Below are 15,097 nucleotides of genomic sequence, written 5' to 3' on the forward strand. Positions count from 1 at the left end.
AGACTCCCCAGCTACTCAACCAAAAGGGCTCAAATCATATGAATTTGTGGAGCGGCCCCTGCTAAACTGATTAGATGGGCTGGGAGGATCTGTGAGAACAAATTTTGCCCTTGCATGCGCTCAATATATATCATCGATTGACTGATAGGGGGCTGGATGCTGGTTAGTGGAGGGCTAATTGGATTGTTACAGAAAATAAATAGTCTCAAAAGTCCTTTAATATAAACCAGAAAGACACCCCCTCCCCACAAACAAAATTTCTGCCATTTCTGGGGATTGTTGATCAGGTGTCATTCTGCCACCCCTTTCTGGAGCAGAGATGTGTCAATCGGATGAGCAGGGGAAAAAAAAAGGGTGAAGAGGAAAACACATTCCTCATGCGATCGGTCATCATGCAGCCGGCTCCCCCATGGCTTTCCATATTCCACTGGTAGGATTCCACTTTCTTTCCACTGATGGCTGAGTAAAACATGGGAGTGGGTGGAATCATCCACGGATTCCCTACTCTTTTCCAAGACAGACAGGTTCAGATTCCATTCATTATAACTGGAACACAGAGTGAGGATTTGAGCCCTTGAAAGTGAGGACTCTGCTTTGAAGTCCTGGTGAAAATTTACTCTCCCTCTACCAGATCTTCCTGTAGATGCTGGCTAACCACGAACTGAGTGCAGTGTGGGCCAGCAGTCAGACCATCTGTTTATTTCTGTCTGTTCTACTTGTGTGTGGGTGGTTCAAATTGGCTGATGGGATTGGACCTTAATTCTCCTATTAGTATCTCCTGGACTCCCCTAGAGGGACATTAGTAATTCAAACCCAAGCTGACTTCTCCACTGAAACGCTTTTGGGATTTTCAGCTTAATCCTTGTCAGTGAGATCACTAAAGCTCTCTTCCACATCTGTCAGACCCCCTTCTTTAGTTCATCATAAAAGTTCCCACCCTCAGGAAGCCTTCCTTGATTGAGATGGGGCAGGGAGAGTATACCTAGAAATTCAAAGCACAGCTTTCCCATTAAAGCTATGCACATGCACATATATAGTGATTCCTCCCCAAGTCACCGCTTTCCTTAGATTTTCAACTCCTGGCAACAGAAGCACTGTTTTTCATTGAATCTGTTCTGAATGGACATGAAGATATTAAATGAGATGATGGAATTGAGATAACAGCGATCCCTTTCCTTCCAGGACAGTCAAGAGGAAAACCCCCACCCCTTCATTCATTCAGTCGCATTTACTGAACACTTACTGTGTGCAAATCACCATACTATTCCCTCCTTTTTAAACACAACTACTTAGATCTTTTAAAAGGTTTTACTGAATTCTCGACCTGAGACCCTATGAGTTTCATCCTCATTTACATACAGATTGTTTCACTGCCCTTTTACTCCCTCCAAAATAATAATAATAATCCAGAACAGTCATTTTCTGAGTCAGAGCCTGGAAGTACGGCAAGTGGATGGGTATTGGAAAATACAATTCTTCAGGTAAAGCTGGTCCATTTGGTGAACTCTGAACCACTGTTTGGTGAGAACAGAGTGTCTCTATTAAAGAAACCTCTCTTTATCTTTTCCTAGTTTCGAGGTTTGCTGTCTACTTGCTGACATGTACCATGTATCTAGTATGTTTCCAGTTCTCCCAATGTCATACTTACGGAAAGTCCATTTGGAAATGGAGAAATGAGGCCTCATGATAACAGCAGGGTTACAGTTTTCTCAAGAGTAATCTAGGAAGCTTGTTAAGGTTCCTAACCCATCTACGGAGAGAGGACAGAGAAGTTTAGACTGCCAGGGGGAGAGCTGAGAAATCCAGTTCCACCCTGTCTGATCCTAAGCTTAAAATGGTCCTTCCTCTCTTCTTCAATCTTCTACCCACACCATCCCTCTGCCAGTACATAATGAGCAAGGTTCCCCCTGGGGACGTCCGGGACCACTAGGGTCATGTCTGTTTTTGCCATGCTTTTTTCCAGGAAGGTTCCTATGTTTGGATTGGAAGCGATTTGGAGGAATGGCCAAGTGGTGGGCCATATCCGAAGGGCAGACTTTGGCTTTACCATCAACAAGACCATAGCCTACGGGTACATCCGGAATCCTGAGGGTGGGCCGGTGAGTACACGGGACAAGCAGAAACCGAGTTCTCAGAAGGAGACTTGTCAGACCATCAAGCAAAGCTGTTACTGAAGTGATGAAAAAGGGAGTTTGGAATTTGTTTTGGCTCAAGGGGCTTGTATAAAACACAGAGGAGCACACATGAGAGGATGGGCAGGTGGAGAGAACAATTCACATATGCCCGTTCATGTTACAAGCCTGTCCTCCCTCTATACAGGCTGTACAATTGGCTCCTTAACAGAAGCTGGGAATCTGTGAGCCATCAAAAGCCTGGGAAGGAGAATGTAGGGAGGGAGAGGACCTCTGACATTTGGCTAGTAGTAACAATAGTAATAATAATAATTCTAGTATTTGTTAAGTGCTAACTGTGTGCCAGGCACTGTACTAAGCATTGGGGTGTATATAAGCCAATCAGGTTGGACACATTCCCTGTCCCACATGGGCCTCACACACTTAATCCCCATTTTACAGCTGAAGTAACTGAAGCAGAGAGAAGTTAAGTGAGTTGCCCAAGGTCACAACGCAGACTAGTGGCAGAACCAGAATTACAAACCAAGTCCTTTTGACTCCTGGGCCTGTACTCTGTCCATTAGGCCATGCTGCTTCTCTGGCTAGTGATAAATTAGCCTTTTGGGCAGATGGCTGTGTAGTGAGGGGAAGGAAGAGGAGGAGAGAGGGCCCAGGAAACTGAAAGGTGAACCCCAGCACGGGGCTATGAGTAAAGTCTGCTGCTCTTTCCATGTCTTCCTTTCCAAAGCATTTCTATAGCAGGATAGGATCTCTGTCAGTCAGAGCCTGGGATGGAGTCAGAACAACCTCTTTTTTATATAGTATTTGTTTAGCATTTACTATATGCCAAGCACTGTACTGAGCATTGAGATGGATACAAGATGCTCAGGTTAGACACAGTCCCTGTCCCTCAGTGGGCTCACAGTCAAAGTAGGAGGGAGTAGGATTTAATCCCCATTTTACAGATGAAGAAACTGAGCTCCAGAAAAGTCCAGTGACTTGCCCAAGGTCACACAGAAGAGAAGTGGCAGAACCAGGATTAGAACCAAGGTCCTTCTGACTCCCAGGTTTAGCCACTAAGCCACACTGCTTCTCATGTTTTGCTGTAATGCCACCCAAGTGGGCACCACGGGAACCAGTATTCTGGCATGCATTCTGTTTTCTCCCAGCTCAGTCTCCATTCCACATTGCAGCTCAGCTTATTAAAACCTCAGATGTACACACACTTGCATTTCTCAAAAGGGTTTCACATTGGCTCCCTCACAACATCCCTGAATGGTAAGGGATCATTCTCCTCATTTCCAGAAGGAGAGACCGAGGTCCAGAGAAGTAAAAGCTGACTCTGAGCAGAGAATGTGTCTGTTATACTGTTCTGCTGTACTCTCCCAAGGGCTGAGTACAATGTTCTGCAACTAGTCAGTGCTCAGTATATGACTGACTGTGGGGGACATTAGGCAAGTCACTTCACTTCTCTGGGCCTCAGTGACCTCATCTGTAAAATGGGGATTAAGACTGTGAGCCCCATGGGGGACATGGACCGTGCCAAACCTGATTATCTTGCATGTACCCCAGTGCTTAGAACAGTGCCTGGCACATAGTGCTTAACAAATGTCATTCCTTCATTCAGTCAGTCATATTTATTCAATTCTTCCTGTGTGCAGAGCACTGTACTTTGGAGAGTTTTGGAGAGTCCAATACAACAGTGGCAGAAACGTTTCCTGCCTACATCCTACTTAGACTACTCCCGATGTGGGACACAGACTTCACACATGGCTCAATGGAAAGAGCACAAGCTTGGGAGTCAGTGGTCATGGGTTTGAATCCCAACTCTGCCACTTGTCTGCTGTGTGACCTTGGGCAAGTCACTTAACTTCTTTGTGCCTTGGTTACCTCATCTGTCAAATGGGGATGAAGACTGTGAGCCCCATGTGGGACAACCTGATCACCTGGTATCCCCCCCAGCACTTAGAACAGTGCCTCACACATAGTAAATGCTTAACAAATACCGTTATTATTATTATTATCATTAATATTAATAATAATAATAATAAAGTAACTCACCTAATTCACAAAGCCGGTCAGCAGCAGAGTTGCGGCCAGGGCCTAGGTGTGTTGACATTCTGCAAAGACCAAGCTACCTCCTTCTCTGGCAACACTTTCTAAAGCCTGCGAGGGCTTCCCCACTTCCTACTGCTGTGCTCAACTGCAGCTGCTTTTCATTTCACCAGGCAGGAATAGGCTGCTTTTTGTTCGAATAAGTAGCAGTAAGTCTTATGGAATAATTAGTTTCAAAACATACAACCGACCCTAAAAGCATTTCACTGGTCCTGCGTTGGAAAATGGGATGATTGAGACCATTCTCTCTTCCCCCAACAAAAGAATCTGACTGCCCATGCATCCCTTTTCTCCAAGTGATTCAATAGAGCACTATAACTAAAGAGGTTGAGGGCAGTGAGCCAAGTATGATGTGGACTGAAAATTACAGAGAGAAAACGTTTGTACACTTCTCACATAGTCATGGGAGGTCGATCAGAAAAGCCCTGCAAGTTCTAAAAACATAGGTCTCTCAGAGAGTAGATGAGAAGTGGTTATAAACTGTAGGCTCTCCTATGGCTGTGAGCTCACTGAGTACAAGGCAGAAACCCAAGCAAGGCTCTAAACCTCGGTGTCTGATTTTAAAGCCGGTGACATTAGTCTAAAAGCATTTCCCACCTCCATAATAATCCAACTCTGAGCTCCCCTCTTTTCTAACCTCAAAATAATAATAATAACTATAGTGTTTGTTAAGTGCTTACTATGTGCCAAGCACTGTTGTAAACACTAGGCAGATGCAAGGTAATCAGGTTGTCCCACTTGGGACTCACAGTCTTAATCCCCATTTTACAGATTAGGTAACTGAGGCACAGAGAAGTTAAGTGGCTTGCCCAAGGTCACACAGCAGACAAGTGGTGGAGCTGGGATTAGAACCCACATCCTCTGTCTCCCAAGACAATGCTCTTTCTACTAAGCCACAGTCCCTCAAAATGCTCCAAAAGCAGCAAAGCCAGGGACACTCAATAATGCCCTCATCCACAACTTGATCAATCAATCATATTTATTGAGCACTTACTGCTTCTCTAAGGGCAAACTAAAGGCAAACACAGGGCAAACTAAGAGAAAAAGGAAGTGGAAGTAGAGAAGGAAAGTACCAGAAAAATGAGTGTCAAACCTACCTAATTTTCTACTGTTTGAGAGATGTTGACTTGGGTATTGAGAATCAGTGTGACCTAGTGGATAGAGTACAGGCCCAGGAGTCAGAAGGACTTGGGTTCTCATCCCGGATTTGCCCCTTATCTGCTGTGTGACCTTGGTCGAGTCACTTCACTTCTCTGTGCCTTAGTTACCTCACCTGTAAAATGGGGATTAAGACTATGAGTCCCATGTAGGACAAGGACTATGTCCAACCTGATTAGCTCATATCTACCCCAGTGCTTAGTACAGTGCCTGGCACATAGTAAGTGCTTAAATATCTTAAAAAAAATTGATGTCATTTGTTCATGAGATCTGTTCACTTGGGTAAAAGGAAGTGAATCTGTTCTCTTAAAGCTAGGCAGAAGACAACTATGGTTCAGGAAGTGGCATGGTTTTTATGTCACCCCAAGAGTCAGAGTGGAGCCGAGGGATAGGAGAGGAATTTCTGCCAGCCAGACATGCTCTACCATATGTGGCTATTGATACCTTTGCCATCATCCTAACCATCTCCAAGGGGGTCAGAGGAGGGGAGCTGACAGAGGAAAGTGGCCTGGGACCCTAGTATAACCTGAGGGACCCCAAAGCAGCAGTGGTGGCAGTAGAAGGGACCCAGGACTTAAAGCAATGTGGCTTGGTGGATAGAGCACCGGCCAAGGAATCAGAAGTACCTTGGTTCTAATCCCAGCTCTACCCCTTGTCTGTTGTGTGACCTTGGGCAAGTCACTTCACTTCTCTGAGCTTCAGTTACCTCATTTGGAAAAAGGGAATTAAGACTGTTAGTCTTAGATGCAATATGGACTGTGTCCAACCCAATTACTTTGTATCTACCCCAGAGCTTAGTACAATACCTGGCACATAGTAAGCACTTAAATACCACAATTATTATTATTATTAGAAGGCATGCTTCAGGCGGGGCAGCTGAGCCACAGTCAGAAGACGAATATGCCAGGTGTGCTGCCCTCTTGCATCTGTCTCTGGTTCCCTAATGTCTAGAGCAGGTGATAATTAGCCTCTGATTCTGGGAAAGCCAAGTCCTGCTAGGAAAACAGGAGCCTCCCATCTGGGCAGAGAAAAAGTCCGACAACACTCCAATTTTCCCACCTTTGCTGGCTGCAGTATGTTTTCCATTCCACACATTTCTCTCCTTCCACTGAAAGTTACTCCCTTTCCCATGATGCTAGGGGCAGCTTATTCATACCCAAGCCGGGTTAAGGATTTGGACATGGAAACAGTGACAGAGTAGGCAAAATCCAGGAGGTAGGGGCCTCTTCTCATCCCCATGAAAAGTCGTGAGAGGCCAGACCTAAATTCTTCCAATTTGCCCTGCAGGAACTAGTTGAAAAGTGTTCCAAGAAGGTAATTGTCAGGTCTGGGAAACCTAGTCAGGTTTTTGAGACAAAATTCAACATAGTTCTCTTAGCCTGTCTTCAAAACCAAAAGAAAAAAGGAAAAGCTTGCATTGTTAGTAACCTCTCCATTCTTTCCAGGGAGAAAAAAAATCAAAGTAAGGAATCTCTTTCACGTCATGTCTTGTCCACCTAGGGCCCCTTCAGGCTTTATTAACCCCAAATTAAATGCTATCAAAATTGACAGCAAGAGAGGAGCAGCAGATGTGGGTGGCCTCTCTTTATAATCTTTTCCCGCCCACCCCTTTCTTTCAGCCCTACAGCTGCCTTAATGCCAAAGCTCTAGCTTCCCTGAGCAGCATAGACACTAATGGTTCCTGAGGAAAGCCATAGTTCATTAAGCAGATGTTAATGTGTGGCATTAATCTCCCAGCTGGGTATGATACTCCCACCTGATTTACATGCTAATTGCATCTGCAAGAGTTTTCATGGGAAGAGGAGAGCAGTGGAGGGAAGGAGAGAGAGAGGATAGCCAGTGTGATTATATAAACTGCTCTGCCATATTTCTTCAGATAGATTAAAATTCTGGTAGGAAGGGATGGTTGAATGAATGAATAAATAAATGAATAAACAAGTTTCAGAGAATTGGTGTGAGGCAATTTAGGAGACAAGGTTGATGCGGAAGTGGTTCTTGAAATGAGAAAGCCACATTCTAAAGAAGATTTGACTCCAGAGGAAACTTTTTTCAAGGTAATAATCTCTGTCCCTAATTCTGGATTAGGAGAAACCATGGGACATAGGGGTAGGAAGGACACAATGTTTTCCTGCATTTTGCCTGTGGTCAATCTATTGTGTTTATTGGGCACCTACTCTGTGTAGAACACTGTACTAAATGCTTGGGAGAGTGCAATAGTTTGTAGCCCTGAAACTTACCCTCAAAGGGCTTATAGTCTATGGGGGGAAACAAGTGTTAAAATAACTTATAAATGGGGAGAAGAGGGGTTAGGAATTTGAGCAAGTATTTGAAGCTAATAGGATGGATCAGCAAAGAAAATGTTACAGAAAGGAGAAAGTGAGTGTGCAGTTCAAGTTGTGAACTGCAACTTGAATGTGGAAGTTGAGTGATAAAACCTGGGAAGACAAGAAATTAGTCAGGGAAACCCCCCATGAGGAGAGGTGACTTCATCTCTCTGGTATTTATTGTGTATTTAGGGTGGTACTGTATTAAGAACTTGGGAGAATACAATATATTAGAGTTTATAGTTGTGATCCTTGCCCACAGGGATCTTACAATTAGAAGTGGGGGACAGTCATACAAAGAAAACATGTTTCTGCTAGGAGAAATTGTAGGGTATAAGAATATGTACATAAATGCTGGGGTGTTGTCTATCGAAAGTGCTTCAGAAGGGAAGACTAATAGGGAAATGAGGGCTTAATCAGGGAAGTCCTCTTGGAGGAGGTGGGATTTTATGAGGGCTTTGAGGGTGGGGAGAGTGGTATGTAGAATAGACTGTCATCTCATTGTGGGCAGGGATTGTCTCTCTCTATTGCTGTATTATACTTTCCCAAGTGCTTAGTACAGTGCTCTGCACACAGTAAGTGTTCAATAAATACAAATGAATGAATGAGGAGGGAGTTCCAGGCCAGCAAGAAGACACTGGGTAGGTGTCAGTGGTGAAACAGGTGAGATTGAGGTAGAGCGTGCAGGTTGGTGTCAAAGGAGTGAAGTTTGTGGAACTGCTTTTCCTGTGATATTGCCACTTTGAATGTCTATGTAGGGGGTCTGTGCTCTGCTCTAGGAGAGAGTCCCTTGATCCAGTTTTTCCTCCAGATTTAACTGTGAGGAATCAGGAAATCCTGGCCTTTGCCTCTGTTTGGTTCAGCTTTGTGACCTTGTCTGTGTCACTCCCCCTCTCAAGCCCCCTGACTTCTGTCTCAAATTTCTGATGTGTAGAATATAGATGATAAGCTCTGCCTATTCCCTGCCCCTCTGTATTGAATGGACATTAGGAAAAGAAAACAGACACTTTGTGAGAGAATTGAGACTGATTCTCAGGAGAAAGATTTTTCTGTTCATCTCTGCTATTATAATCAATCTGGGAAGCTGTGTGAATATTTTGGTTCTGTTGGTATACTATTGGTATAGTATAGAGCCCATCAGGATAGAAATGACATAGGACATACGGTTATGGACTATTGTGGTGTTGGCAGTCCAGTAAGCAAGGACTTAATCATAGCCAATCAGTTGATCCATGACATAGTAATTATGCCTATGGATGTGTTTCTATAGCTATTTTGTGGCTTATCTGCTCAGCCTGCATTCATTTTGAATCATAGTTTTAACTTTCACTTTAAAGTTTATGGACAAGATAAATGAGTTCCATGATGAATTATTAAGGGGAAAAATTAGGAATGTTAAATGGGGTCAAGAAGGGCATCCAACACCTTGTTAACTCACAAAAAGAGAAGTAGTGTAGCAAAGTGGATAGAGCATGGGTTTGGGAGTCAGAAAGACCTGGGTTCTATTCTCGAGTCCACCACTGATCTGCTGTTGTCCTTGGGCAGGTCATTTAACTTCTCTATGCCTTAGCTACCTAATCTGTGTAAAATGAAGATTGTCTGTGATCCCCACGTGGGACATGGATTGTGTCCAATTTAGCTTTTATGTACAGTATCTGGCACTTAGTAAATGTTTAACAATACCATTTAAAAACAACAACTCAGCTGCACCAGGAGAGTCCTACTACGCATAGCCAAAAACTTATATTGGCCACACAGAGCTAAATGCTGTCCCAAGAAGACCACTTAACTAGGCAGCACTAATGATGCAAGGAGAGACAAGAAAGTTAAAAACACAATCAAGACCAGCATGTCCTTTGGGAAAATGGCAAATGAAGTGTGGTGTTAGTGTAACATCAGGCTTTAGAACAAATTGGGTCTTCAGAGCTGAGGTTGTTGTCCAAACTTCTCTACAGCTGTAAAACCCATGAGCAGATCTACCAGCACTATTTACGGGCTGTACTCAAAATCGAGTGGTAAGACAAGATCCCATTCAATGAAGTTCTGTAACATAACTGGTCCCCTAGCATTCAAAGCTATGCTCATCTCAACCCAGGTACACTGGGTGGGATGTGTGAGGAGAATGAGCCACAACAGTATATCCCAACAACTTTTGAATGGGAACAGAAAGCAACAATAAACATTCTAACTACATGGTAAAGCAAAATCTTAAACAAAGCTGCATCCCAGCTTCAAAAAGGGAGTCAACTATCAAGGTTAGACCAGCTTGGCACATTGCTATTGAGAAAGGAGTGACATTTTGAGCAAATCCACTGCAAGGAATAAGAGTAGGAGAAAACAGTTTCAGGTGCTACAAACATCAAGTATGACAACACAGCGAGGGACAGTCCTTTTGAGGGCATAATGGAGCCAGGATTGTGGATCCTGATTTGGTCTTTTCAGTCGCATATGCAATCACAGATTAACCATCAGTAGTGTCTTCCTTGAATAAGGATTGCAACTGTACATTTGGTATGACTGTCAGAGACTGAATTCTGGGATGGATAAGCCACTGGCCGACTCTGTATTTAAGTCACTTTGGGGCATTAAATTCAGTAGGTGACTGAAATTATGTTGATCTCAGGGAACATTCTTCCAACAGCTTGCACCTATGGAATTCTGGAATTTAACTGCTTACAGTGTTCCAGGCACTGTAGTAAGCTCTGGGATGGATACAAGCAAATAGGGTTGGACACAGTCCCCGTCCCTCGTGGGGCTCATAGTATCAATCTCCATTTTACAGATAAGGTAACTGAGGCACAGAGAAGTGAAATGACTTGCCAAAGGTCACTCAGCAGAAAAGTGGCAGAGCTGAGATTAGAACCCATGACCCTCTGATTCCCATGCCCATGCTCCACTGTGATGTAGGAATAAATGGTCATTTGCCCAGGTTCTGCATCTGTCTGTGTTCTATACCATGAGGTTTTTTTTTTCTTAATGCAATGTTCATTAAGAATGGAACCCCTTTATCAGAAAATGATGTGCATATGGAAAAAGAGACTTCAGCCAGGGACCCTTATGATGTATGTGCCTATCTACCTCTACCGCTCTCTGCAAACCCAAAGCTATTTGTCTAAAGTATTTTCATAGCTGTTAAGGGGAATGTTCCAGTTCAGTCACTGAGAACTGGGGGAAAAGATACTCTTCCAGTGGCTCATCATTTGAGTTATTTTTTTAATTGGCCCAAAGTATTCCTTCTCACTGATAAAGCAATTATAAGTAGCCCAAATGGAACATCACACAGCAGGTTGCTGTGAGTCTCACACCTCCATTCCTTCCCAAGTAGGGCTGAGCATTCCCAGACACAGTGGCTGCTTATACCCAGGAAAGCCAAGCTGGGAATAAAGAGCAATAGGGAAGTAGAGCTGAATTCCAGCAGACAAATGTCTGGGAAGTTATTTATGTCACCCTGACTGCATTTGCTTGGTCTCTTTAGTACAAGAATTCATTTTGACTTTCATTTCTCTGCCTGCCTGTATCTGCACCTGGCTTTGCTAATCATATGTTTATAAAAAAAAAAAAAAGCTTGCCAGTTAAATGGAAATGCTTCTGGCTTGTTGGGTAGTTTTCCCAGGATTAGCATAGTTGGGGTCTCAAGGAGAAACATTCCTATTTGAAATCGTGTTAGGGAACCCCCCTTCCTCTTCTCCCACTCCCTCTGCGTCACCCTGACTTGCTCCCTTTGTTCTCCCCGCCATCACACCCCAGCTCCACAGCACTTATGTACATATCAGTAATTTATTTATATTAATGTCTGTCTCCCCCACCTCTAGACAGTAAGCTTGTTGTGAGCAGGGAATGTGTCTGTCTGTTTATAGCTGTATTGTACTTTCCCAAGTGCTTAGTACAGTGTTCTGCACACAGTAACAACTCAATAAATATGATTGAATGAATGAAAAACCCCAGGAGGCTGCAAAATATTTGAATTCATACTATGGAAGCTCAGAAATCTACACATCTCTAGTGGGGAGAGCTTGAGCTGAACTGCAGATACACAGGAAGCAGTGTGGCTTAGTGGGAAGAGCATGGACCTGGGAGACAGAAGACCTGGGTTCTAATCCCAGCTCTGCCTCTTGTCTGCTGTGTGACCTTGAGCAGGTTACTTAACTTCTGTGTGCCTCAATTTCCTCAATGAAAAATGAGGATTCAATACCTGTTCTCCTCCTCCTATGAGCCTCATGTGGGTCAGGGACTATGTCCAATTTTAACTTGTATCAACTCCAGATCTTAGACTAGTGCTGGACAAATACCATAATAAATATATATGCTTGGACTATGCCACCAAAACTCCAACTATTTTTTTGTTGTTGTTGCCAAATTTCTACTATATGAGTGTTTATAAAGGTAGTCATAGGCCTGGGAGTCAGAAGGTCATGGGGAAGCAGCATGGCTCAGTGGAAAGAGCACGGGCTTTGGAGTCAGAGGTCATGGGTTCAAATCCCAGCTCTGCCAATTGTCAGCTGTGTGACTTTGGGCAAGTCACTTAACTTCTCTGTGCCTCAGTTACCTCATCTGTAAAATGGGTATTAAGACTGTGAGCCCCCTGTGGGATAACCTGATCACCTTGTAACCTCCCTAGTGCTTAGAACAGTGCTTTGCACATAGTAAGCACTTAATGCCATTATTATTATTAATATTAATATTAATATTATTAATAATAATAATAATCCCAGCACTGTCACTTGTCTGCTGTGTGACCAGACCACTTATCTGTAAAATGGGGATTGAGACCATGAGCCCCAGGTGAAACAGGGACTGTGTCCAACCCTATTTGCTTGTATCTACTCCAGTGCTCAGTACAGTGCCTGGCACATAGTAAGTACTTAACAAGCACCACAACTATTAGTATTATTAGTAGTAGGGTGAGGCCTAAGGGTGGAGAACCTCAAAACACACACTTTAGCTTTAAAAGAGCTACTTTTAGGCTTAGAAGTCAGTTTGGGTCTTCCTAGCCGAAGGCTTTCAGTGTGAGAACTCACCAAAGTCCAACAGGGGAGAAATACAGCTTGCCAGGCCCTGTGTGTAGAGATATGGCTTGACCCTCAAAGTTGACCCTGGTCACTTAGTGGTAGGAGTTGCCAGCGTCATTTAGGGAAAGTCTTTGTTCTAACTCCTAGCACTGAGAACTCCTTGTCAGTTATTCAGTCATATTTATTGAGCGCTTACTGTGTGCAGAGCACTGTATTAGGCACTTGTCCAATGTCCTCTCTTTTCTCTTCCCCTTTAGGTCTCCCTGGAGTTTGTGAAAAGTGGTGACTACGCCCTGGAGAGGATGGGAGTGAGCTACCCAGCCCAAGCTCACGTCAAGTCCCCTTTTGACCCTGACAACAAGAGGATAAAGGGGATTTACTGATGGCTAAGTTCAGGGATGAGGGACTTGAGTTGTCAGTGAATGGGGGAAACACAAGTATTGCTGAAAAATAGGGTGAAATCTAAGGAAGCATTCCTAGCCATTCCAGGGGGGAGCATCCAGATCCCACATTCCAGAGGGATTTGTTCCCTGCTTCCTCAAAGAAACATCCTAGGATCCACAGGCTGCCTCTCCTGTAAAAATATGGAAGAAATCCCAGATCTTGAAGACAACTCCTTCCTAACTCTATTTCACAAGGAGTCCTAAGGGGACCACTAGAATTGAAACGGAGACTGACCCAATCAATCAATTGTATTTATTTAACACAGTGCAAAGCAATGTACTAAGCACTTGGATTAGTACAATATAACAGAATTGGTAGATAGGTTCTCTGCCCTGAAGGAGCTTAGAGTGTACAGGTTACCCAGATACTCAGGGTGTTACCTGTGGTTAAAATGAAAACTGCAAGGAACAGCTCTAATCCAGAACTTTAACAAGGTTTAGGCTCAGAATTCAATGACCTAGCAATAGCCCATCAAATTTTCATACAGATCCCCACGTGAGAAATCTTAACAGAGGGCTCTGCACAAAGTAAGTGCACAATAAATACGACTGAAGCAAAATCTGTAGGTCCAGAAAACTATTCTTGTTTGGACTTGTTTCAAAGGCTCACCTCAGGGAATGTTAAGTAGTAAAAGTAGTCAATGGAATCCTAATGCTCCAGTAAAAGATATCCCCTGGGAATATGTTTGTGTTATCAGGTCTTTACTTTCCCAAAGAGGCAAGCAATAAGTTGCTGGGCATCCTTGTTGCCTAGGAACTGAGCAGGAGATTATGGCTGGATCTGAAAATACCAGAATACTGGCCCATTCATTTCAGTGAGATATTTTTCTTGCCACCCTGAATTGTCCACCATGAACTAGTCCTTGCCTCTTCTGTGGATAGACTGGCATAGAGCCTCTGGAATTCCTTTGCCTCACCCAACTCTTGAGAAGCACTGTAGCCTAATGGAAAGAGCACAGCACCTGGGTTCTAATCCTGGCTCTGCTACTTACGGGTGAATAACCATGGGCAAGTCACTTCACATCTCTGTGCCTCAGTTCCCTTATCTGCAAAATGGGCATTCAAGGTATGTTTTCCCTCCAACTTAGACTGAACTCCATGTGGGACCCGATTGTCTTTTATGTATCCCAGAGCATAGTACAGTGCTTGGCACATGGTAAGTGTTCAACAAATACCACAATTATTATTTAACCTGTCCAACTTTCAGGTTCCATCCAAGACACAGTGACTTAGAATCATTCTAATAGTTTCAGAAATCAAGCAATTGTTGATCCTATTGGGCTGGAAATTCCCCTTTTGCTGATGGACATCTAAACCCAAGACCCTAGAGGACTGACTTGCATTGTTGATCTTGGGTGAGCTGTTTCCAAAAGATGAATGCAAGACAGATTTTTTCCCTTCGAAAATGATCTCATTCAGAGTTAGAGCTTCTGTAAGCCTTCGGTTCTTTTCTGTTTCACATAAACGGTACTAGATTGCCATAACCTGAGTAGGAGCAGATTTGTCTAATAAAGGAAACACTGGGAAATAACTCATTTGTACTTCTGGACAAATTTTTTAAGAGGTAATTGGGTGGTGCTTGGACACAGTCAGGAAAAGGCTATTGTGGGAATCTAGCTAAGAGTGCACTAATGTGTTTCAGATGGAAGTAACACCTGCAGTATTCCCAGGGTTGAAGAGCTGTCCTGGCAGAAAGGGGTGAGAGACTTAGGGACTGAAGAAAGACCATCTGGCTGCAAAGAAGGAGAAATTCCCTACCTAAATTTTTGTGCAAAACTCTCCCTCTTAAAACTCCTAGTGTGTTCTCAAAGCCTTCCCTGGGGGAGCCAACTTTAGAGGTAAACTGAAGAATGGAGACAGAGGCCTGTTGACTTCAAAAGGTGATATTTACTGAAATCACCTGCTGCAGACAGATTATCCAGGGGGATATCCGGGAC

At 43.7% G+C, this 15,097-nt stretch overlaps 1 protein-coding gene across 3 annotated transcripts in view; it reads left to right on the forward strand.

The window, feature by feature from the left end:
• The window catches only part of SARDH (sarcosine dehydrogenase), a 102,048-nt gene extending 87,884 nt beyond the window's left edge, over positions 1-14,164 (forward strand). For 2 of the 3 annotated variants that reach the window (XM_038745439.1, XM_038745440.1), the window contains 2 exons: positions 1,964-2,099; positions 12,975-14,164. In XM_038745439.1, the coding sequence (XP_038601367.1) occupies positions 1,964-2,099; positions 12,975-13,100 (262 nt within the window). In that variant the 3' untranslated portion in view covers positions 13,101-14,164. The remainder of the gene's footprint in view (positions 1-1,963; positions 2,100-12,974) is intronic. The other variant, XM_038745441.1, reaches the window with a different exon arrangement.
• The last annotated feature ends 933 nt before the right edge of the window (positions 14,165-15,097 follow it).

Source organism: Tachyglossus aculeatus, chromosome 4 (assembly GCF_015852505.1).
Source record: "Tachyglossus aculeatus isolate mTacAcu1 chromosome 4, mTacAcu1.pri, whole genome shotgun sequence".
Lineage (NCBI taxonomy): Eukaryota > Metazoa > Chordata > Mammalia > Monotremata > Tachyglossidae > Tachyglossus > Tachyglossus aculeatus.